General features: G+C 26.7%; 2 protein-coding genes across 3 annotated transcripts; one reads left to right on the forward strand and one right to left on the reverse strand.

Annotated features, from left to right (window-relative positions):
• Nucleotides 1-11239: 11239 nt before the first annotated feature.
• LOC146872478 (small ribosomal subunit protein eS10-like) lies at nt 11240-12999 on the forward strand. Its single transcript, XM_085661795.1, is given in 3 exon segments — nt 11240-11377; nt 11790-11934; nt 12024-12999. Coding segments are annotated over 2 exon segments (468 nt in total). The 5' UTR covers nt 11240-11377; nt 11790; the 3' UTR covers nt 12348-12999.
• A 5740-nt stretch (nt 13000-18739) lies between these two features.
• Nucleotides 18740-26671, reverse strand: LOC118442045 (cytochrome P450 4C1-like). 2 transcript variants are annotated; one of them, XM_085661872.1, is made up of 9 exons: nt 26345-26671; nt 26110-26274; nt 25950-26019; nt 25757-25877; nt 25577-25646; nt 25386-25492; nt 25236-25304; nt 24960-25134; nt 21023-24839 (listed from the first exon to the last, which is right to left on the reverse strand). In XM_085661872.1, the coding sequence occupies exons 1-9, from the start codon at nt 26496-26498 to the stop codon at nt 24643-24645; spliced, it is 1128 nt and encodes a 375-aa protein (XP_085517998.1). In that variant the 5' UTR covers nt 26499-26671; the 3' UTR covers nt 21023-24642. The 2 variants fall into 2 exon arrangements, with proteins under 2 accessions (XP_085517999.1, XP_085517998.1); XM_085661873.1 differs by lacking the exons at nt 21023-24839; nt 24960-25134 and adding an exon at nt 18740-19057 and having other exon boundaries at nt 26345-26670.
• Nucleotides 26672-27586: the final 915 nt, after the last annotated feature.

Raw genomic sequence — 27586 nt, forward strand, 5'->3', positions numbered from 1 at the left:
AATTATGAAATCAAAAATTGGACAGAATTTAAATCACGCAAATTGACGGAAATTAAGGAAGAATACATTTTCTAAAATGTCTATCTTAGTAAAAATATATTTAGAGGGAGACAGGAACTGTGAGAGAAAAGGAATTATGTATATATATAAATTATCATATCTATTTCTACATATTACACGAGGAGACAACAGGATTAAATAATAATAAATCTTTTCCTGTTCACTGCTTTAATAATATTGCTAACTTACGCGTTCTTTCTCTTTCTCTCAAAAATCGGAGTGATGATCAATCGCACATGTAAAGTTTTATTACAAATTGTAAGCATCCATGGTAACTAATTTATATCATTTTGTTAATTCTATCGACACATACATTATATATTTAGGTCAATACTCATCAATATTTATTTCGATAAAATACTTTTAATAATAAAAATAAATCAAATACAAAGGTACGAATGCAAGAATAAAAACAAAATGATAAAAACGGAAAGATATCGGTCATACTATGTAACATACATACGTATACAGAATGTCCAAACGAAAAATGTTCACTAGATTTATTACGAAATTTAATAACACTTTCAAAAAATGCCAGATCAAGATAATTTTTGTCTTCGAGGAGAACACGTTTTAAATAGATTCATCTACTTTGGGTTAACTGCCATAGTTACCGAAGAAATATGCTTCTAAGTTTCTAGTTGAAAACAACTTTTATTTTATTAAATAGTCAAAATGTTCAAATCGCTCTTCTGCAGTAATATAGTTTTTGTTCAGTGTTACATCGAAGATTTTGCAACTCATCAGGTATAATTTGACGGTATGCTTCGACTTCGAAATATTGTTGGGTGACATATATTCTGGATTTTAAATATTCGCATAAAAAAAAATCCAAGGGTGTAAACGATTGAAAAAATACTGTTTTAGAAATTGCCGTATTGGAATATGCAACGCATGAATCTTTTCGTTCTTCTTCAATTTATTTTTTCCTTTTTGTTACACGAAAAATTTCTTTTTTGTATCATTATATGCATACTTCATAAATATGTATTTATCCATATACGTAACATATATGTGAAAAGATGCTCTTAAAAATCATAAAAAATTTTGGTTGCAAGATCCAATGGTTTACTATATAAATTTTTTTTCTTTGTCTTTTTCCGTTATTTACATTATTTTATTCCATGAAAAATTGTTTCCTGTATTCTTTTGTATACTTCAGAAATATGTGTGTATGTGTTTATGTCTATACGCGATAATAATCAAAATGCTCATCTTTGTGACATTTAGGGGAATTAAGCTATTAACTGTTCATCATAATATTGTATTACAAAAGTATGGAGTAATGCCTAATATCAGGCGTGAAAACCAATATTTGTTTAAAGAATTATAGGTAATTTGCCAAAAAGAAATTATTATTTATTAATAATCTAATATAAAACAAAACTGATTATATGTAACATTTTCACAAATCGTGAATTTCGTGATTTATATTATATTATGAACAACATAATATAATATAAATTTTTTTCATTCATCAGATTTTTTCAAATGTTAATTATACATGTTAAAAAATATGAGTTATAGTCTATACATATATGAGTACATATATAATGTATACATAAAATATATGAAAATATAACTTATTGAAAAAGAATAATTACTCTAAACTTGGAAGAATGAACAAAATGATAGATTTAAAAAAGTATGCAAATTTTTTCTTAATTATAATTTTCGTCATCGTGAAGGTAGCTGATCATAAAACAATTCTGAAAAAAGAGAAACATTAGATAATAAATAGAAACTTTTTTCAGAAGGAATCAGAAACATATCTTATTCTTCATACTATTTCCGTGAGTATAGTTGTCATTGTAGGACTAGTTAACTGTATCATATAATAAAACTAGTTCTTATTCTGTTCCTAACGACTGCACGTATCATATACAGTAAATGAATTGAACCTTCACCTGACCCTTTAATTCATTTCTTCTTTAGACAATTGAAAATACAATTCGGCAATCATCCATTCGCTTATTTCTTTTATATTACTTCCCATAAACTTTGTCAAAATAAACGATCAGCATATCCTTAGAATCGGCATATTCAAGCTACAGTGAGGCCTATAGATCAGAAAAACTGTTTTTTAAGAAATAATATCGGCCTTTTTAAAAAAAATCATGCAGAAATATCAGCCTAATATTCCTACCAAATTCCTCCTCTTAAATTCCCTTTTCCAAGATAGATAAACGAAAAATCATCAAAGTAGATTTTCCGCAATCAGTAAGACCAAGGATAACAATCGTGTCGTTCATTTCGTCGTCGTTTTATTGGTGCTTTTAACGTGACGTTCAAATTGACTCCTATTTATTCAATTCCTATTGGCCAATCTATTTTAATTATAGTCGTTTTTACCAGCATAGAAATTATTATTATCATCTCTAGCATAGTGAATTCTTGACCTAAAAAATAAAATCAATTGGAAATGTATTTTGTTTTGTAACTTTATGGAACGCTACTTCAATAATATATAAGAATATATAATTATCTATGCAATTTCTTCTTTCGTAGCTAAATGATAAAAATTTTGTGGAACTACCCATATCCGATAGAAACTTATCCAGATCGCTAATAATAATGGTGAGAAAATAGAATTTCCTTTTACTATAGTCCAATTTTTTGTCACTTGATTTAATTAGTAAATAAATATTATTATTAAATAGTATAATAATATTATTAACAATAAGAAAATATAAAAATTATCATTTTATATATTGAGATATCTTTTATATCTTGAGTTATTTTCCGAGCAATGACTGGAGTTGCAGGAAAAAGACATAATATTTTTTAAATTATTCCTTCCAAAATATTCGTATTTTTAATATCATCTGTCGTTAGAACATGTCCTCAAGTCGTAAATTTGATACAATTTCTCGTATACTTTTTTTTGTGATCAAAAATGTGAAAAAGATGATAAATAGTTAAAATGAAAGTAATTTTCAACGTCAATGACAAATAATTAAGTAAATATATACTTTCGATATCAAAGAATATAGCAAGCATTAAAAGTACAAAGCAAATTTTAGAAGATGAAATGTCTCTTCCCTGAAAAGAAATAGATACTTTTCTTTGATTTTATTCTATAAATTTTATTTTAATTAAATAATAAATATGCCTTATATCAATAGCGATAGTGTTGATTTCATTTCGAATACTTTGTTCCGAATATTTTCCTCCTTCATACAATCATTCAAATAAAAAGTCTAGAAATACTTTTGGCTTTTGTTCTTCAACCTTAAAAAATGATCTATTATTAATATAAAAAAAGATTAAAAATAAAATTTTGCTATATGTATATTCATTATTCTTTATCTGAATTTTTCTTCGGTGATTCTTGACTAATTCTATTTCTCAACATTGATTTCTTTTTTCTCGATTATATATACGAAGAGAAAATAATATATATTATATACATTTATAATTCCTACTTAGAATAAACTGTTCTTCATTTCGTTCTTTATTAAAACGATAAAGTTTTTATACAATAAATTTTTCATTCGCTTCTTACACTTTAATATATATTTCTACTTCAATTTATAATTACATATATCGTTTGTTATGAACGTAACAATTTGCTATATTTATTCATGATAAATATTATGTAATAAATGCGTATATTAAAAATAATTGTTAGACTTTATATTCATAATAATAATATTATTATAAGTATGAAAAATAATAACAGTATGTATAAAAAAGATTGCTCATTTAATATAACAAATACATGTGAACATTGATAATATATCTAAATTATCTTCTTGGTGATATTGTGTACCATAGTTATATTAATGATACATTTGTTGGATATAATAACTGAAATAACATCCTTTATACATTAACAAGACAAGTTTATTTATTAGTTATAATTTCGTTAGTTTCATATCCCTGTCAATATTTTCTTACAATTAGTCTTATTACATGCCAGGCTAAAATCTTTTACATTACTATGTTAATTAAATTAGTTACAATTTTAGCATCATCCTGGTAAAATTTAGATCATCACTAAATTATGATCAACACTAATTACAACAATGTTCTATCATTAGTTCTATCATTGTATGTATAGAATAATAAAAATTCTATTGTGGTCCCCAGAACAAGACAGACAAAACTTGCGTGCCAGTCAACATGTTAATGTTGCATTATTGTATTCATGTAAATACACTATCATATGAGCAGAGCTAATGCCTTTGAATACCCTTTTATATGTTTCTATACGCCTTTATATGCCTTATATAGGATTTTGAAAACGTATAATGTAATACTGTAGCGTCAATAGGTATTATTAAAAATTTTCATGGTCATAATTCTACATATATAGCTTAGATAAATAATACTGTTTATATTTACCATTATAATATTCTTATTTTTCTATATGTTAAAAACAATTATTTACGAAAATGGAAATAAACAAATTATTATAATTATTTTCAATAGAATAATAGTGTAAAATACTACTTCAAGTCATAGATAAATTGTCTTTAATACCAATATCGACTAGCGAACCTACTTATTCGCCATTAGCAATCGAAAATACTTCGGATCTTATAGATTTTGGTACCATTAAAAGAATAAAGAGAACATACTTGAAATTATTATCAAATTCACAGTTGAGCTCTGATCATACTCCCGTATTGTGAGAATACAGGCGAAATCCACTACAAATAGAATATCCGGCTATCTTGTGCAATAATATCACTGACTAGAACAAGTTCAGAATTTAAATCAATGGAAACCTAAATTATATCTTACTAAACAAAATCTGTGCATATTGGAAACGTAGTAAACTACCTAACACAAATAAACCAAGAAGCAGCTTGAATATCTATTCCTATCCGAACTACATATTACACAAGATAACAAATAAAAGCGAAGCAAACTCAAAATTTGCAAAATATCTTTACCAAACTTTTCAAACAAACGTAATGACATGTACAACAATAATCACAACAACATTAACAAGGGATGCAACCTGTTACGGAGGAGAATATATATAAAATAGTTCTGTGTAATCCTTTTCAATACTAATATAAAATATTGTTTACGACTTCGCAATTTCTTTTCCAGTTTGTATTTTTTCATAACATTTCAGTTGTAGCATGTACACGTAAATATACATCTCTGATACTAAATGGAATATTATAGAAATTGATAGTTTGCACTCATAAATTTCCTTCGTAATAGCTTTCTTTACCATAGAGCAATTGAAACTTTGGTATTAATTCACTTTGGATATTCGTTAAAGATCATAATTAATGTACCGTAAATTTTTAATCTCGTTCGTAAATTTTGCGGTACATTAATATAAAAAAGTTTCATTGCCTGTCATCGATACAATAGAAGTCTATCCTATCAACGGTTGTTGAAAATATTAAATTTGGAAAAGTATAATCAATTCTTTGAATTGAAATTTTGGTAATATATTTTTCGAATATATGCCCATCGATACACAAACAGAAATTATCTATCTGCGGTCGATAAAATTTTCAGTGATGTTATTTAATTTACAGTTTCTCTAAAGAATTAAAATTATTTCGACGTTCATTGGCAATCAGTTAGGAAGAATAGTTTTCTAATAGCGATCTAAAATCGATAGTTAACAATCTCATTTATCTCAGTAAAAATGTAATTTGAGATTACAATTTTCTTATTACCTCGATTATTTGTAATTAAAATGGAAACGTAGCATTCATCGTTATGGAATAATTACTTTCCATTTTCTCAAATATTACAGATATTTAATGCAATGTTCTGTAGAAATTTTCACGACAATTTTTTCATTCCGTTTTAATTATTCTCTTATCCATGTTCCTTTCTTTAAATAATTCAATGTTTACATGGCAATTGGGCTCTAATCATTAACAGTTTTTTGATGATGTAAAGAAATTTTTCAATGTATCAAGATTCAATGAAGAAATTAGACATTTCAATACTTCCTTCATTTACAGCGCAGATAAATAAGCTCATACAATAATACCTTCAATGCTTTTTTATCCAGAATGTATTATAAAAAAATTTCTAATACTACGCTAACAACATTCCAATTTGATCGTCTGATTATTCTTCATTGTTTCGCAAGACAAACCAACCGGATTTTTAGAAAAAAAAAATTTGAAGAACGGTTAATATAACAATCCTCGTCACAGGAATTCGAAAAATTGCCTCTATTGATTATGTAATGCACTCGTTATGGTCATATAGAAAAAAAAGAAGACGACGGACATGCAAAATAAAAGCAAGAAAATAAATTTTGTAAAAGTTGCGAAATATTGTCGAAAGAAATCTGACTCGTCGCTCGTATTTATGAATATTCAATAATGCGCGCCTGCTTGCATTCTCTTCATATGGTTAATATGAAATGTAGAAGGAGAAAGTGAACGAGGCAACCTTGACCATAAGAAATGATTAGATACTATCTAAAAATAGAATAAGCCGATAACTAAAAAGAAATGAATATCATTCAAGAAATAATAAAGTCTTATTCCCACATATCTATTATAACTATATCAACAAAATTTATCTGATTTAATAATAATTAAAAAAATAGTTTATGAACGTTTCCATTTGATTTGAATGAACAAAGTTCATTTTTAAAAGATGAGATTGATGGTCCATTTCTATACAGCAGTACGGTAATTATTCAATTTCGTACCGCTTACATACAATCGAATTTAACCATTTCGGACAGTCTATTCTAATACACAATGATCAAACAGGATCTTTCGTTTCCTGTCCGTGCAAGTTCTTAACGGATAGTTCAAGAAAAACTGTTATTTTACACAGTCAATTTACACATTTAAAGCTAAAAATAATAAGATAATCGAGTTTTACTAGGATAATTACCGATACACAATTACGAAATGTGAATGTTTTATCATTATACTTTAATTACATCCTTACAGATTTAATTTGCCTTAATACTTTTTATCTTCCTCACGAGTTTTTAAATAGATCGTTAAATAGATCATAATTATTTAAATATGTCAAATAGATCATTGTCATTTTCGAAATCAGAAAACTTCTGATCATCTTACGAACACACTTCGTTAATATTATTTATTTTGTCTAATAATTTGATATTCTTCGAATGTTTTGGCATTTTTGGGATGAATATATGAATGATAAAGTAAAAACTAAAATATGAAAGTGTAGATGAAACGAGGCAAAAAAATGGATACATAAATAGACAAAAGTTCAAATGTAAATCTTATTACATAATATTGTTGGTTCTGTTAATATTATAGTATATTAATAGTATATTAATAATAATAGTATATTAATAGAATAATAATTGAAAATAATAATAAATCGCCAAATACTATGTCGAATCATCACCTTTTGATGCTCTATGTTAGAATCACAAGATCATAATGTTGTGCAAATGTATCCTCTCCAATCTAGTATTTCTTGATAATATAGAAGACAAAGGCAAATGACTTTTAAAATAGTTCCAGAAATTTTAGATATATTTATATATAATATATATATATATTATTATATATATATTATATATATATATATATATATATATATATATATTTCAATAGGCGTATATAATTAACCAATGTATTACGAAGATTTTAATTTATGTTAAAAGTCATATTTTTGTACAAACGTACATTCACCAATGATCGATAGGATGAAATGCTGTTTCATCGATGTCACATAATGCAGATATATTTTTGTTCATATATGATTGTTCATGTAGAACAGTCATTTTTATTAAATATATAAAATAAGTAAATAATGTGCACATGTTATTAATGGAGAGTAGTAAATTATGCAATTATTGATTAAATAGTTCATTAAGGAAAATTAATTATTAATTGTACAGATCATCTCTACTTTGAACTATATCGAGTAATTCAATAATATCCAAAGAGATTATGTATCCGTGATCGGTAAAATTTCTAGTATGATAGCTTTAAATTTATTAAAGTTTAGAATTTTTCAGAAAAATGAAATTTATTTCAACATATGTTTCCAATCAGTTTGAAAGTATTATTAATTAATATTGACAAGAAATTGTTCGACAACAATCTCGATCGTGAGATTACACATTTCATGATTATCCGATTGATCCCTGGCCAACATTAAAGAAATTTCCACTAACAAAGAAAAGGTATCATTTATCGAAATAAAATAACTATTTTTCATTCCTTTTGTGATTACATATATTTAATCGAATTTTTGGACAAAATTTTCTCGTCCGTTCTTTCAATCGGTTTTAATAATAAACTAATTCACGTTCATTTATCAAACACTTAAACGTTTATGTAAAATATTTTTTCACAATATTAATATTTTATGAGATAATTAAATATTTCGGTACATTTACCACTTATAGCATCCATACGTAAACACATACAATGATGCATTATACAATCCTTTTGCATTCGTCTAGATTGTATTACAAGATTATTCGTATTATTACAATAATGGCCCTCAAATTCGAACATTCATTTATCTTTCATCATCTTACTATTCGTGTCAACGAGATTCTTAGAAAAAAAATCTTTTAAAGAAAAGAAAAAAATTTTGACCACAGTTGGAGTAACTAACCGCTTAAGACATCCGTCATATCTAAAAAAAAAAAAATAGAGGAACAATGCCCAGCAAAAAAGTTGGTTGTTATTACAATAAATTTTGACAGTGTTTCACAATTTTATTGAATGGATTCGGTTCGTCATATTTACAATTATTGCGTGCCTGCATGCGTACGCGCGTGTATATACTGTCTGTATCAATAAAAGTTAGATGGCAATGGGGAATGATAAAGAAAGAGAGAGACATTCTTGACAACATGAACCATCAACCTCTACATTTGAAGCTAAAAACAGTATGTCAACCGAAACCTTTGCATCTCAATACTTCAGATATATCGTTATAAATTTAAATTCACATGGTGTCTTTTATCACGCATCTTTCTCATGAATTCTCCAGGATCCATCAAAGACATTGCATTATCCCAATAGTTTCGAAAACTGAAAAGTTCTGTTGCTATTTTTCATGGCGACTAATGGGTTTATAACATTGATGATGGTATCCCTAATGCAATTCAACCGTTATCACGAGCTGCGGTACGAGAAATGCAACGTAACACGCTCCCGTAATTAGGAACGTAAGACGCAACAAGTTTTCACTTGACATAAACCAAATACTTTCAGTATGATACGACGTAATACGTGTCCCTTTTTGTCTTTGCTCCAATAAATGACTTCGTAAACAATATACTAGTAATGATTGTATTTATATTTTACGTAGTAACGGCCTAGTAACGGTCATGTCTATTTCAATACTTTATTTCACTCGTACTCATTATCCCGACTTTCTTAATGATTTAGGTCATCATGAGAATAGGCATAATATTTGAACAATTTTGATGATCATGTTCTCATTTTAAAAACGGATCCATTGCATATCATTTTAGAATTTTTGAAAGAGCTTCTCATTTATCTATAAATTATCCTCGAATAAAAATAGCATACTTTACACGATTTTTTTCGAAGATAATTTTTCGAAAATTCAATACATTAGATTAAATCTTCGTCCTTAAAATGACACCTTCTTTCAATTGTTCAAGAATTACTTTTGACTTCATTGACGATGTAAATGCTGTTTTCGACATTTTTCGAAGACAAAATTTATTACTGTAATTTATGACTGTAATTCCTCATTATTTTTATAGATTAAAAAGATAGAAATTTTGTAAGCAATGTGTAGTACATTTGCAAGCATTTAGATTAGTATTCCAAGAAAATCTTATGTTCGTATCTAACGAAACTAATGAAGTAAATTAGTTCATTCTAACGGGGAAATTCACTTTATATTATTTCTATTACTACTACTATTACTATAATAATAATATATAAAAGAATATAATAAATAAAAAAATATACCTACATTAAATACATCATGACACATATGATGATGGTAATTTACGATAACAATAAAAGTAGAAATGTGTCATTTTACGTGGTCATTTTATGCACTGACTCTCATCAAATCGTATCCTCAATAATTTCGACACATGACCGCCCATCGATAGATATGTTTAACCCTTTTCGAATATTTAAAAAAATAATAATTAATGAACATATATATTATATAGTTGTATAAGGATCAAAATACGAGCTCATTTCCATATTATATACGAGATTTTATATTTAATAATACAATCATAAAATATACTCTAATTATTTTTAACAAGAGACTATAAAATCTTGCTTTTATCACAAATTTATATACTAATTATTATATGCAGTAATTATATTCATTATTCTGCGCATTTGTTGTGAAACAAATCCGTACCGATTTCCTATCTAGCACAGATTACTAGGAGACGCATTATAGCATCATAATCTTATACATATGAGGGACTGAAAGGTGACTTTACAGTCTACTAAACTATTTATTCTAACTTACACGAAACAGGTTGTTATGTCACGTGGAATAAGTACAACTTACAAAAGTTTTTACATTACCGATACGATAGGCTTATGTTGGAGACACTGTTGCCTGTAGTTCATATTTTATCTATACCTGCCGCTCTACTCTTTGAGCGAAAAGTGATAAACAGCCTAGTAAGAAAAAGAGAGATATGCGTATGTGTTACGAATATTGCGTTCTAAATTTTGTAGTTCTTAGCAATCTCAGAAGTTTTTATCAGAACATTACATTACTATAATGAAGAGTAGGACCTCATGATATTAATTTTAATATCATGTGAAATGATATTAAAGTTATAATAAACAAATAATTATATCAGGATATGGCATTCTCGAAGTAGCCATTTATCTTTTATTTGAAATATGTTTTGCTATGAATAATGGTAGTAATAAATATTAATAGATATAGAATAGTATATAATATAAATGCATATAAAATAATAGTGCGAAGGATTAAGAAGTACTGTAATATTTCCTTTGTAACATATTGTAATATATGTACGAAACAAAAAATAATCCTACCTGATAATGAATTTAAATCATTGTATTTGGATGCATTCATAAAATATACTTTACATTTTTGTTTATTACCATATTGGTCGATCGTTTGGACATATGTGGATAATGATTAATATGACCAATCAAAATTGCCGTTACGTAAAGAAAAGAAACATGGCGTACTAGTCGCTTCTAATAGCGTGGCCAATCAGAATTAGCAACAATTAAAGAAAAGAATCGTACCACTGCGAATCGGAACTAGCGAGGCTGCAAGAAGTGAATTCTTTCATCTTTTCCCTCGTGTTTTCGAATAAGATAGTTGTTTTCATCAAGTATTCCACAAGAAATTAAAGATTAAAGAAGATCTACGTCGAGTACGTTTTACATTATACCCATCATTATCATTTTATTAGAATTTTGCGAATCAATTTAAGTTTCAAGGTGTATGAAGTATTTGGTATGAGTTAAATAGGTTATTAAAAATAAATTATTTCATATAATGTTGCATTAAACATGTAATAAATTGTTGATGTTATATAATATGAGAAATTAAGATTTTATTAAATTAAATAAAATACAGATATCTTTTATGTCTGGTTTATTTTACAAGTAATTTTATCAATTTTCTTTATTGCCTATGAGATATGTTCGGTAATATAATATTTCCATCTGCTAGTGCCTCAAAAGTAACTAATTAGTAAGATTATGTATCATTGATATTATACAGTATTTAATAACTCAAATTATCAGTAATAACATAAGATAATATATTTTTATCATTATCAGGATGTTGATGCCAAAAAAGAATCGTGTGGCCATATACGAATACCTTTTTAAAGAAGGTGTAATGGTAGCGAAAAAGGACTACCATGCTTCAAAGCATCAAGAGTTAGAAACAATTCCAAATTTAGAAGTTATTAAAGCAATGCAGGTAAATTATATCTTAATATTTAATATTAGAATAAATTATCATTGTATGTGTTCTTTCATTTTTATAACAATTCTTTCATGATTCTCCAGTTCCTCAAATCCAGAAATTATGTCAAAGAGCAAATTGCTTAGTGACATTTTTATTGGTATTTGACCAACGAGGGAATTGAATATTTACGTGGATTCTTGCATTTACCACCAGAGATTGTTCCATCTACGCTCAAGAAACAAGTTAGGTCAGAAACTTCAAGACCCAGGCCTGCCGCAGGTCCAAGAAGCGAGGCTTCAAGACAGACAGAAGACCGTGCTGGTTACAGACGAGGGCCAGGAGGTCTTACTGGACCTGGCGATAAAAAAGCTGATGTTGGTGTAAGTACAGTTGGTGACTTAGAGTTCCGTGGAAAAGCTCCGTAAATAATTTGTGAAAAATAAAATAATCAAAATCAGACTATTTCTAATTCTTTATATTTTTAATTTCTACTTCTTTACTACTTGTTATTTATATACCATTGTTAATATATAATATGAAAACTATATTATTCAAAATATACATATGAAATAGTCGAGAATAATTTGAACAACTCCTTTAAATTGATAACACTCTCCTCATTCCATAGATTGAAATCATTGTTGGAATTCATTTTTGTAAGATAAGGAAGAATGATAAAGTGTACTTATCAACAGTATTAAAAAAAATAGTAAGATTTAGTAGATAATCCTGAAACGTTCAAATAAAAATCATTCAATGATTCTGACATTGATATAGGAGAGATAGAGAAAGAGAGAGAGAGAGAGAGAGAGAGAGAGAGAGTTTGAAGGCAGAAAAGTAGATGGTTTATTTACAAAAAATATCTATTTTCATCTTAAAAATAATTTGGCACATCTTACAGTTTTAACTATAACTCTATCTTATAGATGAAAAGATTTAAATAACTATGCCATCAGAGAATATATCATTAGTTTTATTTTTAATTTATAATATATATATATTATTAATAATATATTATTAATCCTGTTAAAGATATTTCCTAAAGGTTTCTTATGTGATAATCTTTGTTAACATTTAATAATGTTATTGCTATTACAAAATGTTATGCTATTACAAAACTAAAATTATCCAAAAATATTTCGTCAGGTGGAAAATAGAAGTAATAAAGCTTTACCAAATAAGCATTCTAATCTTCATGATCTTTATCATTTTGTCTTGATGGCACTTTATATATAGTTAATCTTTTTTCATATAGAATAGCAGAAACGATATATCTTGATATTTTAATTTTTTATGCAAGTCACACTTATTTGTCCATTTTTCATTTCTTTTTGCTTTTTGAAAACACTTCTGAACATATTTTGTAGTAAAGATCAAGTTTTTTAACAGTCATTTAATAAAATAAATAAAGAATAATAATTAATATAATTATGTTCGCAGATTTTTGACTATTGGTGATTTCTTCTTTTCTATAACATTCGGTTTTAGATTTGGAGTTAGCATTATACACATCATTATGAAAGAAGTATGACAAAAAAATTCTATTAAATCTATACAAATGCTAACAAAGTTATAATAACATGTATTCCATATAATTATCTTAAATCCAGAATGCGGTTACTATTTAAGAGAAAATGAGAATATTTTTTCACATAATATAAGAAACATTTAAAAATAAGGAAGCAGGTTGCTGTTTTAAATGTTAAAGATAATCATAAGTTATTAATGTTTTTTGATTCGTTTCCAAGAACATAATAATAACATTAACAAAAATGTTAATAAATAAATGAATCTATTTAAATAAAAATACATGCCTTGCTTTTTGCGATTTATTTTGACGCTACGTTATCTTCTTGATTATTATTATATTTTCAATCACTTAGATCATCCATCATCATACGAAGCATCGGGCGAAAATGATCGCTCCATTAGATATATGTAAAACAGAGATGAATAGATGGGGCTAAGTGGCGGCAATTTTGAAATTTCAAATTACAATTTCCATTACGATATATTCTTTTACAAATTCAATCAATTTTTCATTACCCAATGTTTATTATTATAAGTATATATATTTGTACTACTATTAAACTATTATTAACATTGCCTACACGAATAAAAACAGACAAGTACAGACATCTATGAGCATAGACAAAATATTTTTTCCAAGAATATAGTTAGTTCTTTATGTTTGCATAAAACAATAAGATTTTAAATCCAAGAATGAGCGTATCTTTTTTCGTTTACATATCCTTCTCCGATTTCCAACTTTTGATACAATATAATATGGTATATATAACTTGCATTACATGCATATAAAATAAATCACAATATTATTGGTACATTTTATATTTCATATTGAAATATGAAAAATGAGAAGATAATAAAAGAACATTCAATACTTGTTATTCAAGTAATATAATATTAAAATAATATAATATGGAAATAAAATTATTGAAAAAAATATTAAAATATTATTATTTATAATTACGAAAAAATGAAATGTAACAATCCCTTGCTGCATAGTATTTTACAAGAATTGATTTATCCAAATCAGATCTTCCTATAGAGACATTATAACGTTCAGTTACTTCAAAAAAATTCAGTTTATAAAATTTAATAGAATAGAATACAATAGTGTGCTATTATGGCCAGAAAAGAAATAGAAACCATTTTAGAGATTTAATTATTACTCATTAAAAAATCCGGAATATGATAAATAAAAGTTTTACATCTATAAGAAATATTACCAATAGATGTGAAAATAAAGCTAGAATAAATAATAAGACTAGTTAAGGAAGAAAAAGATTGTTAAATAGAAGTGAAGAATGTTTTTGAAAAAGTTTTTCAAAAAGATTAAAGAAGATTCGAAAATAAATGCATCGAAAATTAATGTTATTCTTCTAAAGTTTGCTGATAAAACTTTTTCGAATGTCCGAATGATCCAAAGGGTATTACGAAAAAATTTATATAATAAATTTCGAAAAAATTCATATAATGAGAAAAACCATATGTTATTCTGATGACGTATGGAAAAAAAAATGTTGAATTCACTGAAAAATATATTTCTTGAATTATTAAATTTTGGATAAACGTAATATTTTGCGATAAAAGTGAATATAATATTTGGATTAATGGTCATCGATAAGTATCACAAAAAAAATCAAACGAAGAAATGAACCCTAAAAATCTTCGTTTAATGATTAAGTATGATGGCGGCAATGTTATGGTGTGAGTATTGACGTTCTCGTACTTGTACCCTTAAATTTTCTCTCAAAGACTACATATTACCATGCAGATTATTTGACCATGAGCATTCGTTGGATGCTAAGAATAAAAAATATGTCGGAGGGGAAAATATACATTCTATGTATCGAAATCAGTACACAAAAAAGTAATCGTTCAACTTTAAATATATTCCATTTAAACTAGACCACTTAAATATTTCTTCTATTTGTGATAATGTAAAAAATATTTTTTTACATAATTTAAATGATTTCAAAAGATAGATCAGATGGAAAAAAATTTTTTTTCTTAATAAATGTCATTTTTTTAATGGTTTTTCTTCGATCACTCTAGAATAATAATATATAATAAATAATAATAATTTATTAATAAATATATTATATAATTTAAATATATACATTAATTAACTATTTATACATTATATTTATATTATTATTAAATTTTTATTTTTAAATATTTCTTTTTTTTTTTTAATTTAAGAAATATTTTTTATTTAAATAACTTTTCTTATTTTTAAATTCCTCTTAATATTAATTAAACAAGATTATAAAATAATTAAATATTTTAAAATTCTTAATTTTTAAATAAATATTAATTATTTATCAGTTATAATTTATAAAGTAACTACCCAATCACATTCTTAGTTGTAATAAGAATAATCATAAAAATTTATTTATATATATTATAATATATGACATATCTTAAATTATTTATTTGTTATGATAATAATTATTTCTACTTCATTTAAATTCTTAAATAATATTCATAAATAATATTATAAAATAAAATTTCTTTCGTTTTTTGTAGTATACATTCATTTTTTCTCTGTTGTATGTTATAACATTATTCATTCATATACATTAGTATGACTTTAAAATGACCTTGGAATTAAAAATTTTTTAATTAATGTGGAATTTACAATGAGTTACCATTTTTCAGTAATAATAAATGATTGATTGTCAATTAGTAATTGTAAATAAAAGTATTTATTATTGTAATAAATGTTTAATATGATGTTCTTCTGATGTCAAACATTTCGTAAGGCGAATAATGGCAGGTTACAAAGATCTTTCGATGATTTCAAGTTTAATATAAACATAAGTATCAATTATTCCTTCCTTCATATTTTTGGTGGTGCGATCTTTTCTTTATAAATCTTATCTTAATATTAATAGAATCTTTTAATCTAAATAGAATCAAAGGCGAAAATCAAAATTAATCATACGAGAAAGATCTAACAACTAGTAAATCCTTGAATAGAATATATATTTAATCAAAAATGTGTTTATTTACGATTTCAAATTGAAGATTGGTCTTCGAAACTTAACATCTCGCTGAAAGTAAGTTCTATGCTAATTAAAAAATTTTATAGTCCAAGGTCATTTCAAAAACATTATTATTTATTAATTTAATCATTAATTATACGTTATCGAGAGCATATGTAATGCCATACAATTTATAACATATATGAGAAAAAAATGTGTATGTACATAAAAAATAAAAAAAAGAAAAAGAATCATTAAAAAATTATATTTATAAGAAAAACAAATTTTCTTCATACACACAACTTATTTACAATATTCAAACGTTACAGAAAATATCTTTATACAATTATTATTGAAAATAATATTTACATTTCAATTGGAATGATCGATCTCTCTTACAACAAATTCATAAACGTTTTATTTATTTGAATTTCATGCCATTCCGCGTCACGAAAAAGCACATTAACTCGAGTAGTCGTAGTACAAATTATTTATCGTCATATTAGAAATTTATCTTTCATTATAAAGCTGTAGATAATGAAAAAGAGAGAGAGAGAGAATCTATAAAAATATTAATTTATCAAAACTTCGAAATTAGCAATAAGAATGATCTTCAAAAACTGTATTAATTACTTATTCACTATAACAAATTTCATGAAAAATTAAGTGGACGTTTTTACAGTTCTTATTTTATACATGTAATTATTTGTTTTTGCTACAGTTTATATGCTATCACACACAAAATTCGTTATATATATATATATATATATATATATATATATATATATATATATATTTATATTTGAACTTTTGTCTATTTGTGTACCCATTTTTTACTCCGTTTCATCTATATTTTACATTTTATATTTTAGTTTTTACTTTATCATTTGTATATTCATCCCGAAGATGTCAAGACATTCGAAGAATATCAAATTATTAGACAAAATAAATAATATTGACGAAGTGTTCGAAAGATGATCAGAAGATTCCTGATATCGAAAATGACCTTGATCTATTTGACATATTTAAATAATTATGATCTATTCGACACCGACTCGAACGCTGATGAGAATGACTTTGAAATGACTTTGAATATACTCAAAGGACGAAAGAGAAAGAGATTTTTATTTCCAAAAGTGAAAATGAATAAGAGATCCAAACTGCTACAGAGGGAACTGTTTGGCGAAAAATAAAATAAGGATCTAATCGCAGAAAAGCACCGATTTATATTTTCAGGGTGCATTAAATGAAATATTATGATAGGTAGAGTTGAGTCGGCATTTTCCTTGATTATTGATCATAACGCCAATAAGAAAATACAGAGTAATAAAGTTATTTCAAATATTAAAAACGATGTATCTACTGCAAAATTATATGCATTTATTGGACTTCTGTATGCATGCAGCGCATATTAGGCTGAAGATATAGATAATCATATCTATGAAACAAGAAATGTGGTTCAACATTTTTCTTGACAACTACCAACAAAAATAACATTACGAAAATTATAAGGCTTATTCGATTTGATAATACAAACTATATAAAATGTAAAAAATACGTATATAAAAAAAATACTGTAACATTGTAAAAATGATCTAAAAACGCTTAAAACTTACATTGTTCATTTCTAAATAAAATAAAATATTTTGTTTACTATCCAATCGGTTGAAATTTCATTTTATATTAAGATATGTTTTTTTTGAAACTGTTATTTAACCACCCACGATTGGAATAGGTATCCATGAAATGTCGGTAGGTTTAGTGTTAATTATGTATGTATTGTATATATATATTGTATTTTTTAATTAATTTCTCCTTTCAAATTACAAACTTATTTTTCTATATCTTATTAGCCTATTTAAGGAAATAGTATTAATCGGGAATTGCTAGAAAAAAATTCAAGTAATAATAATGAATGCAATGCTTCAAAAATATTTCTAACAATAATAGACAGTCACGAGAATGGAAAATTCTGTTGAGTCACTCAACAGAACTCAACAACTCTAAAAGTCCCCGGAATAGCAAATAATTTGCACTTCTTGGTGATGAAAAACAAACAATGAACGAATAATTACAATTACAAGAAATATTTTTGAAAAAATAGTTATTGTATGTCATTATAAAACATAATCAAAAGTAATATTAAAATAATATAAGAGATTCTTAAATACGAAGCATTTCATGCGAAATAAAACTATTCATACTATTAATTAATTAACAGTATAAAAAAGTAGTTAATCAAAAAATCTATCAATTTAAATGTCACCTAATGAATTTAAATTTTGATAAGTATATATTCTGAAATGATAGCTATAGTATACTTGCACGCATATTTTTGGACTTAACGTAAAATTAAATATTCAAAATCGGAATATCTCATATTTATTAATTTGAATAAGATCATATGTTACTTCAAATTAAACATAAAGTATTATCGTTTACATTAACAAAAAGATTTGTTACGTCATACGTTCCCAACTATCAGAGTACCTTACGTTGCTTTTCTCGCGCCATGGCCAGCTATGACTCTCAATTGCGCAGAGGTTCTCATGCTAAGCGACAGAGTTAAAGACTGGTTGCGATGAAATTACACTAGGCGCTAGGCTCGGAATTTGTCGATTTTCCTGCAAAATTAATTGTTCATATTGCCGTGTTCCCTGAAATTAATGGAATAACGCGATGTCTTCTATGGATCCAGGAAAACTTGTGAGAAAGATACGCGATAAAAAGCATTAAGTCAATTTAAATCTGTAAGAATGTAATTAAAGTATAAAGATAAAAAAAGTGCGATATTAACGTTTCGTTATTGTGTATCAGTAATTATTCTAGTAAAACTCGGTTATCTTATTATTATTAACTTTAAATATGCAAATTGACTAAAATGGCAGTTTTTCTCGAACTATCCATGAAGATGATAAGAACGTGCACGAAAAGGAAAAGAATGTTGATGATTGATCGTGGTGTATCAGATTATACCGCTCGAAATGGTTAAATTCGATTGTACGTAAACGGTGCGAAACTGAATAACCGTAGTGCTATATAGAAAACAATCTCATCTTTTAAAAATGAACTTTGTTCATTCAAATCAAATGGAAACGTTCATAAACTATTTTTTTAATTATTATTAAATCAGATAAATTTTGTTGATATAGTTATAATAGACATGTGGGAATAAGACTTTATTATTTCTTTAATGACATTCATTTCTTCTCAATTATTGGTTTATTCTATTTTTAAATAGTATCGTATCATTTCTTGTCGTCAAGGCTGTCTTGTTCATTTTCTCCTTTTATATTTCACAATAACCATATGAAGAGACCGCAAGCAGGCGCGCATTATTGAATATTCATAAATAGACGTAATCGAACGACGAGTCAGATTTCTTTCGACAATATTTCGCAACTTTTACAAAATTTATTTTCTTGTCTTCTATTTTGCATATCCTTCGTCTATTTTTTTAGCTATATGACCGTAATGAGTGCATTAACATAAGCTATAGAGTAGAGGCAGTTTTTCAAACTGTGGTCAGGATTGTTATATTATTCGTTTTTTAAATTTTGTTTTCTAAAAATCCAGTTAGTATGACTTTCGAGACAATGAAAAATGATCGGACGTTCGAATTGAAGAGTTGTTAACGTAATTAAAAATTTTTTTATAATACATTCTTGATGAATAGAAATGCATTGAGTAAGGTATTATTCTATGAGCTTATTTATTTATGCTGTAAGTGAAGGAATTATTGAAATATCTAATTTTTTCAATGAATCTTGAAACATTGAAAAATTTCTTTACATCGTCGAAAAACTGTTAACGATTAGGGAAGTCAAAGTGTTTTTTAAACATTGTATTATTTGAAGAAAGGAGCGTGAATAATTATATAATTAAAACGAAATGGAATAACTGACGAAAAAATTTCCACCAAAAATTGGATTAAATATATATAATATTTAAGAAAATGAAAAATAATAATTCCATAAATGATGAATGCTTCTTTTCCATTTTAATTACAAATAACCGAGATAATAAAAAAAAGTATAATCTCAGATTTATCGAAATAATTTTAATTTTTTAGTGAAACTGTAAATTAGATATCATCACTGAAAATTTTACCGACCGCAGATAGATAATTTCTGTTTGTATATCGTCAGGCGTATATTCGACGGATATGTTATCAAGATTTCAATTCTAGTAATTTACTATACTTTATTAAATGTAGTATTTTTAGGAACCGTTGTTAGGGTAGACTTCTGTTTTATCGATATCGGGTAATGCTACTTATTTATATTGTGACGTCAATAGTTGGGTTTTGAAAGGCTGTAGATTAACCGAAGTGCTTGCAGCCTTCCAATTACACCAACATAATCACGCGGCTTTTTTTCGGTCAATCCTAACTTTACAAACAAAGTATAATTAGAAGAAAAATTTTTTAAATTGTATTCCTACTTTTCAAAATTTCAAAATTTTAATATTATATTTTATATATATATATTGTTGTTTTTTATTCCTAAAGATAATCAAAGAAAAAAAGTAATTTATATTGAAAAGTAAAATTAATCGGGAATTGACAGAGGAAAATTTAGGTAAAAATATCAAATATACGTTTAATAAAATTTAGTTTTAAATCTTTGCATTTATTAATAATATTAATGAGATTTTTGTTCATTTTTCAAGAACCAAAGTCAAGGACACTTCTAGACTTTATTTGAATTGTCGCACGAATGGAGAAATTATTCGGAGCAAGATATTTCCAATTAAATCAATAAGATGATTATAGCTGTAAGTCATATTTATGATTTAGCTACAATAAAATATTATTTATTAAAGAAAATTAAAAAAATCCGTATATTGATTAAAGGGAAGCGAAACTTCATTAGCTTTGAACTTTTAATGTTTGTTACATTTCCGGATATTCAAGTACGTGTATAATAAATTTTCTTAATAATTTGTCATTATGTACCCGATGTAAATTATATTCATATTAACTTCTTAACATGTCTTCCAAATCTTCGATCAAAAAGGACAAAGTATATGTGGAAGTAAATCGAATTTACTGCTCGGACGATCCGAAATGTGTTCCAATGACATATACTGACATTAAAAGTATGAAACTTTTGGAACGTGTGATCAAGGAAACATTACGTCTATTTCCTCCAGGTCCTGTCGTCGCTCGGAAAGTAACGCAAGATATAAAAGGTACCTCTGCATTCAAAATGATTTTATATATCTGTTCATTGTTTTATGTTTCATATTTCATTAATAATATTATAAATATATTATATAGTAGTAAAATTTATTTATTACTTATATTAAGTTACTAAAAATTGGACTATACCGAAAGGGTGTTCAGCAGTATTTTTCCTCTATAAACTACATAGAAACGCAAAATATTGGCAACAGCCATTAGTATTCGATCCCGATAGGTTCCTACCGGGAAAGATTTATTCTACATATTTCTTTCCATTTAGTTACGGACGATGAAATTGCATAGGTAATTACATACTCCTATAGATTATTTGATAGTATATTCCAGAAAATTCTAAAATAAAATGTATTTACAGTTGATTTTATTTTTTAGGTCAACATTTCGCTATGTTAGAGATGGCAACAGTAATCGCTACACTGATAAAAAGATTTAGAATTAAACTAGATTATCCAATAGGAATTGCAGAAATAGGTTTAAAGATGAGCCTCATATTAAAACCGGCAAAACCAATAGGATTAAAATTTGAAAGTAGAAATTAATTAAAACAGATAACATATATACAATACATACATAATTAATATATATATACATAACGAATTCTGTGAAATACAGTATAGAATACGTAGCAGAAACAAATTATTATCTGTATAAAATAAAAACTGTACAAAAACTGTCCACTAATTATTTCATATAATTTGATATAATGAATAAATAATTAATAGATCCCTTGAAGATCATTCTCATTGCTTATTTCGAAATTCTAATAAATTAATATTTTAATACATTCTCTCTCTCTTTCTCTCTCTCTCCCTCTCTCTCTCCCTCTCCCTCTCTGTCTCTCTCTGTCTCTCTCTGTCTCTCTCTCTCTTTCTCTCTCTCTCTCTATCTCTCTCTATCTCTCTCTCCCTCTCGCTCTCTCTCTCTCTCTCTCTCTCTGTCTCTTTCTCATAAATCAGAATACTCAACTAGCACATGTAGAGTTTTATCATGCGATAAAACTAGACAAAATAGCTAATCTATTATGTTTAAAAACTCTCATCTACAAATTATAAAGTATAATGATAAAATACTTCTAGTATGAAATAAGGTAATTATTCATAGGCCGTTCAACCAGACGAATCGAGTGATATTATTCACCGCACGCGACGGGAAAGTGATTGAGTGAAGAGTGAATTCATAAATTTCAGTTTTTTGATTCAGTTTTAAATATAATCTTATCCATCAAACAATTAGGGCTATTCATTACATTTCGTTCGTAACGTGTATGATTTCAGCGCTAGGACAAAATATGGACTACAAAACAAGCGAGAAACGCTGTCTCTACGATGCGTCTATATAAGCTTGTATTCATTATTTCCCTCTTTACTCCGACGGCCTCTTCATATTTTAGAGAAAAAAAGAAAGAGATAGAGGGAATAAGAGAGAGAGGGAGAGAGAATGCATAAATTATCAAGTATGCAAGCAAAAAACATTTTTTTATCTGATTCGCCCACGGCTGCACATGTAATAGTTGCGTCATACACAACGGAAGTTCATGAAAAAACTACATGATCTAAATTTTGGTATTCTAATCCTATATGCATATTCTTCTTTTCTCTTCTCATTCTATTTCATATCATCCTCTCTCTCTCACTCTCTCTCTCTCTTTCTCTCTCTCTCTCTCTCTTTCTCTCTCTCTTTCTCTCTCTCTCTCTCTCTCTCTCTCTTTCTCTCTCTCTTTCTCTCTCTCTCTCTCTCTCTCTCTCTCTCTCTCTCTCTCTCTCTCTCTCTCTTTCTCTCACATTCTTAGCAGAAATTTGCTAATATTATTCATGAATATCAATTAAAGTATTAGATTTGTATGGAGTTATGTAAATCCTTGCAGGAATATTTTATTTATACACGAGATTGTTTCCAAACGATACCTCTAAAGAGTCTTTAGAAAATAAAGAATAAATAGAAGATGAGATTTTTTAAATGCTAAAATGACCATTTTGTTAAACTAATCTTTTCTTTAGGCATTTAATGAAAGATATGTTATAATAATTAAATAGAAACTATACAAGTAATGCCTTTTCATCGTATTTAACAATATTAAGAAGAATAAAATTCACTCATTAATTATACATTATGTACATGTTCTACTCCCTGTTATCATGCCTAGTGTACTATATAGATAATCATTTTTTTCGCTCTTTCACTCCCGCATTGTCGCTTTTTGCTATCCACCGTGTACATTTTTTAGAGCATGGGTCAACGATCTACGTCCGGCGTAAGGTGCTCGCCTAATCTCTGCACATGGACTGACATTCGACCTTGTGGCTATATTTATTCCTTACGATTGTTTTTATATAATATCCAAATTGTATTTCATAAATTCTAGAAAATGCATTTACTATTGATTTTACATTCTTAGATAAAAAATTCGCAATGCTAGAAATAAAGGTAATAATTCCTATTTTGTTAAAAAGATTTATCATTAAAATACGACCAGTAACAATAGAAGAAATTTTGATAAAAATGTACGTTACGTTAAAGCCAGCGAGTCGTCTAATGTTTAATTTATATAAATATAATATATAGATAATTAATGTATAAACATAACGAATCCTGTGGATAACTGTAGATAAACTGTACCAAATATAAATTATTAATCGTATAAAATAAGAATTGTACAAAAACTACAAAAGAATCTCATTATTTTATATGATTTTATATAATAAATGGTCAATGGATAAAGACTTTCTCTAATTTGAAAAACATTGAGTAAGTTAATGTTATCCAATGAGGTTATGTTTCTAAAGTGGTCGGTGAAATTTTCCTGAATGATAACTATTTTAGAATTTTTCGACAATCAGTTTGAAAGTATTACTAACTAATATTGAAGTCGTTCAATAATCTGATCTTTTTATCAGTGTAACAATTACTGTTGCCATCTCTAGCATAGCGAAATGTTGACCTAAAAACATTAAATCAATTGTAAATGCTTTTTATTTTAGACTTTTCTGGAATATACTATCAAATAATCTATAGAAGTATGTAATTCCCTATGCAATTTCTTCGTCCGTAACTAAATGGAAAGAAATATGTAGAACAATTCTTTCCCAGTAGGAACCTATCGAGATCGAATATTAATGGCTGTGGCCAATATTTTGCGCTTCTATGTAGTTTATAGAGGAGAAATACTGCTGAGCATCCTTTCGGTATAGTCCAATTTTTAGTAACTTAATATAATTGATAAATAAATATTAGTACTATATAATACGGTCATATTATTAATAATGAAATATAAAACGTAAAACAATGAAAAGATATATAACAAATTATTTTGTATCCAAAGGTACCTTTTATATCTTGCGTCACTTTCCGAGCGATGACAGGACCTGGAGGAAATAGACGTAACGTTTCCTTGATCACACGTTCCAAAAGTTTCATACTTTTAATGTTACTATATGTCATTGGAACACATTTCGGATCGTCCGAGCAGTAAATTCGATTTACTTCCACATATACTTTGTCCTTTATAATCGAAGATTTGGAAGACATAATAAGAAAATATGAATATAATTTATGTCGGATACGTAATGACAAATTATTAAGAAAATATTATGTATACGTACTTGAATTTCCGTGAATGTAGCAACCATTAAGAAGATAAAGCTAATGGTTATGGTTGAAGTTTCGCTTTCCTGAAAGTAATATACAGTTTTTCTCAATTGTCATTAATAAAAACATTTTTATTGCAATTAAAAATAATAAATACGACTTACAGCTATGCTTATTGTATTTATTTTATCGCGAGTATCTTCCTCCGTACATACTTTTCCTTCGTGCGGTAACTCGAATAAAAAATCGGAAAGTATCTTCCGTTTTTGTCCTTGAAAAATGAACAAGAATCTATCATTAAAAAATGACAAGATTGAAAATTAAATATTATTATAGGTATATTGCTTATTTTTACCTAATTTTTCCGCTGTCAATTCTCGATTAATTTTACTTCTTAACATAGATTCCATTTTTTCTTTGATTATCTTTAGGAACAAAAAATATCGATATGTATAGAAAATATTATATTAAAATATTTTAATTTTGGAAAGAAGTAATGCAATTTAAAAAATATTTACGTTAATGATATGAATACCTTGTTTGTTACGTTATCCAGGTAAGCCAAGCTGGCATGAAATTTCTTTCCTCTAGCAGTGTTATAAAAAATTATGTTCGAATGTAACCATAATTTACAGAACCTTGCTATATCCATCAAACTGAAAGTACACACAAAAAACGTTAGAAGTATACATAATATATTACAAAAATAAAAGTATCATTATTACTACCATTTTATTGATTCAGCTAATTTACAATCCGGATTTGTCAGCGAATTTATTTGCGTATCCAGCGTGGCATCTTTCAATAAAAAGTTTAGCAAAGTTATAGTAAATTCAAATAAATGTACATAAATTTTTTAAACATTAATAAACTTCTAAATTTAAATACCATATATTATATCCGAAGTACAGCGAAGGACATAATCAGAAACTTCTAATTCTTCTCCAACAAAAGTTTCTAATTTTTCCATTAATGCGATAGAATGATTAACAAATACGTTCATATATGATAATTGACAATTATTACCAAGATTTAGTATTTGTTTGAATAGAGCTAGAATAGAGATTATAAATAAATATTGGATGAAATACTTAAATATAAAAAATTTAAGATACAAATTTACCTGTTGTGTCGCCAATAAACAGATGGACTTTTGGTCCAGGAATTCCGTTGATCATATTAAACATACGTAACTTATTTAAAAAGTATTCTGCTATTCCATAGTATAGTCCAAATAAAATTATTAGAATAATAATTAATATTACAATGGAATACATGAAGAATTGTATCAATAGGAATATATATATAAACTACTTAAATGTAATTAATATTGAAAATAATCTAATATCACTAATAATATTTGCTGAGATTTACGGATAATTTGATAGCACCGCGCAACGAATCCTACTACACTTCTGTCCTTACAAGAACTGAGAATGGAATAGAAGAGCGAGGAATATTTAAAGACAGCATAAATCTGACTTTGCTCACGTGATTACCGCTTCCATCTGGCATTCCTCTTTTGATTGGACAAGGACAGTCAAGAAAGATCAAAGGTAGCAACAAAATTTGATTCCGTCCCCATTTCTTAATAATACAAAAAATGTGATGACTAAACATTGCGTTATAAACCGGTTGTAAAGAAATTTTCGATTGCAATGACGCATATCTTATAAATCCAATATTTATTCGCTTTTTGTTTTCATATATACTTCTGCTTTAATTGTGTGAATGTAGACAAATGTTTAATTGATATTAAAAATTGAGTAGGTACTAGAAAATCTAGAAGAGTGCATTTTTAAATTTTTACTAATCTTTAAGAAAATTAATTTATGAGAATTTAGAAATAAGTATGAACTTCAATGTCTTTATCCATTGATCATTTATTATATAGAATCTTATGAAATAACGAGATCCTTTTGTAGTTTTTTACAATTCTTATTTTATACTGTAAAGACACCACGTAAAATGAAACACTTCCTCCTCTTTTATGTATCGTAAATTATCGTCATGATATGTGTCACGATGTATTCAATATAGATATATTCTTCTATTTATGATATTTTTCTACTTATTATTACTATAGTAATAGTAGTAGTAACCGAAATAATATAAAGTGAACTCTCACAGAAGACACCATAAAGAAATAACGCTGGGAGAAAAATCTCGCAGATAATGTGGAAAAAAACTTCAGTTTTGATCCTTATTAAAAATAATATATAATGTATGTGCTCACTAATATATGATATATATGTTCATTAATTCTGAAAAAGTAATCGGCAAATGTATATACTTTATATTCATATCTAATTCCACAAAATTATACCGTTGCTGTATCACGGATCACTGCGAAATTCTCAGTTAT

Source organism: Vespa mandarinia, chromosome 16, assembly GCF_050613455.1.
Source record: "Vespa mandarinia isolate Hongniang chromosome 16, ASM5061345v1, whole genome shotgun sequence".
In the NCBI taxonomy this organism is placed as follows: domain Eukaryota; kingdom Metazoa; phylum Arthropoda; class Insecta; order Hymenoptera; family Vespidae; genus Vespa; species Vespa mandarinia.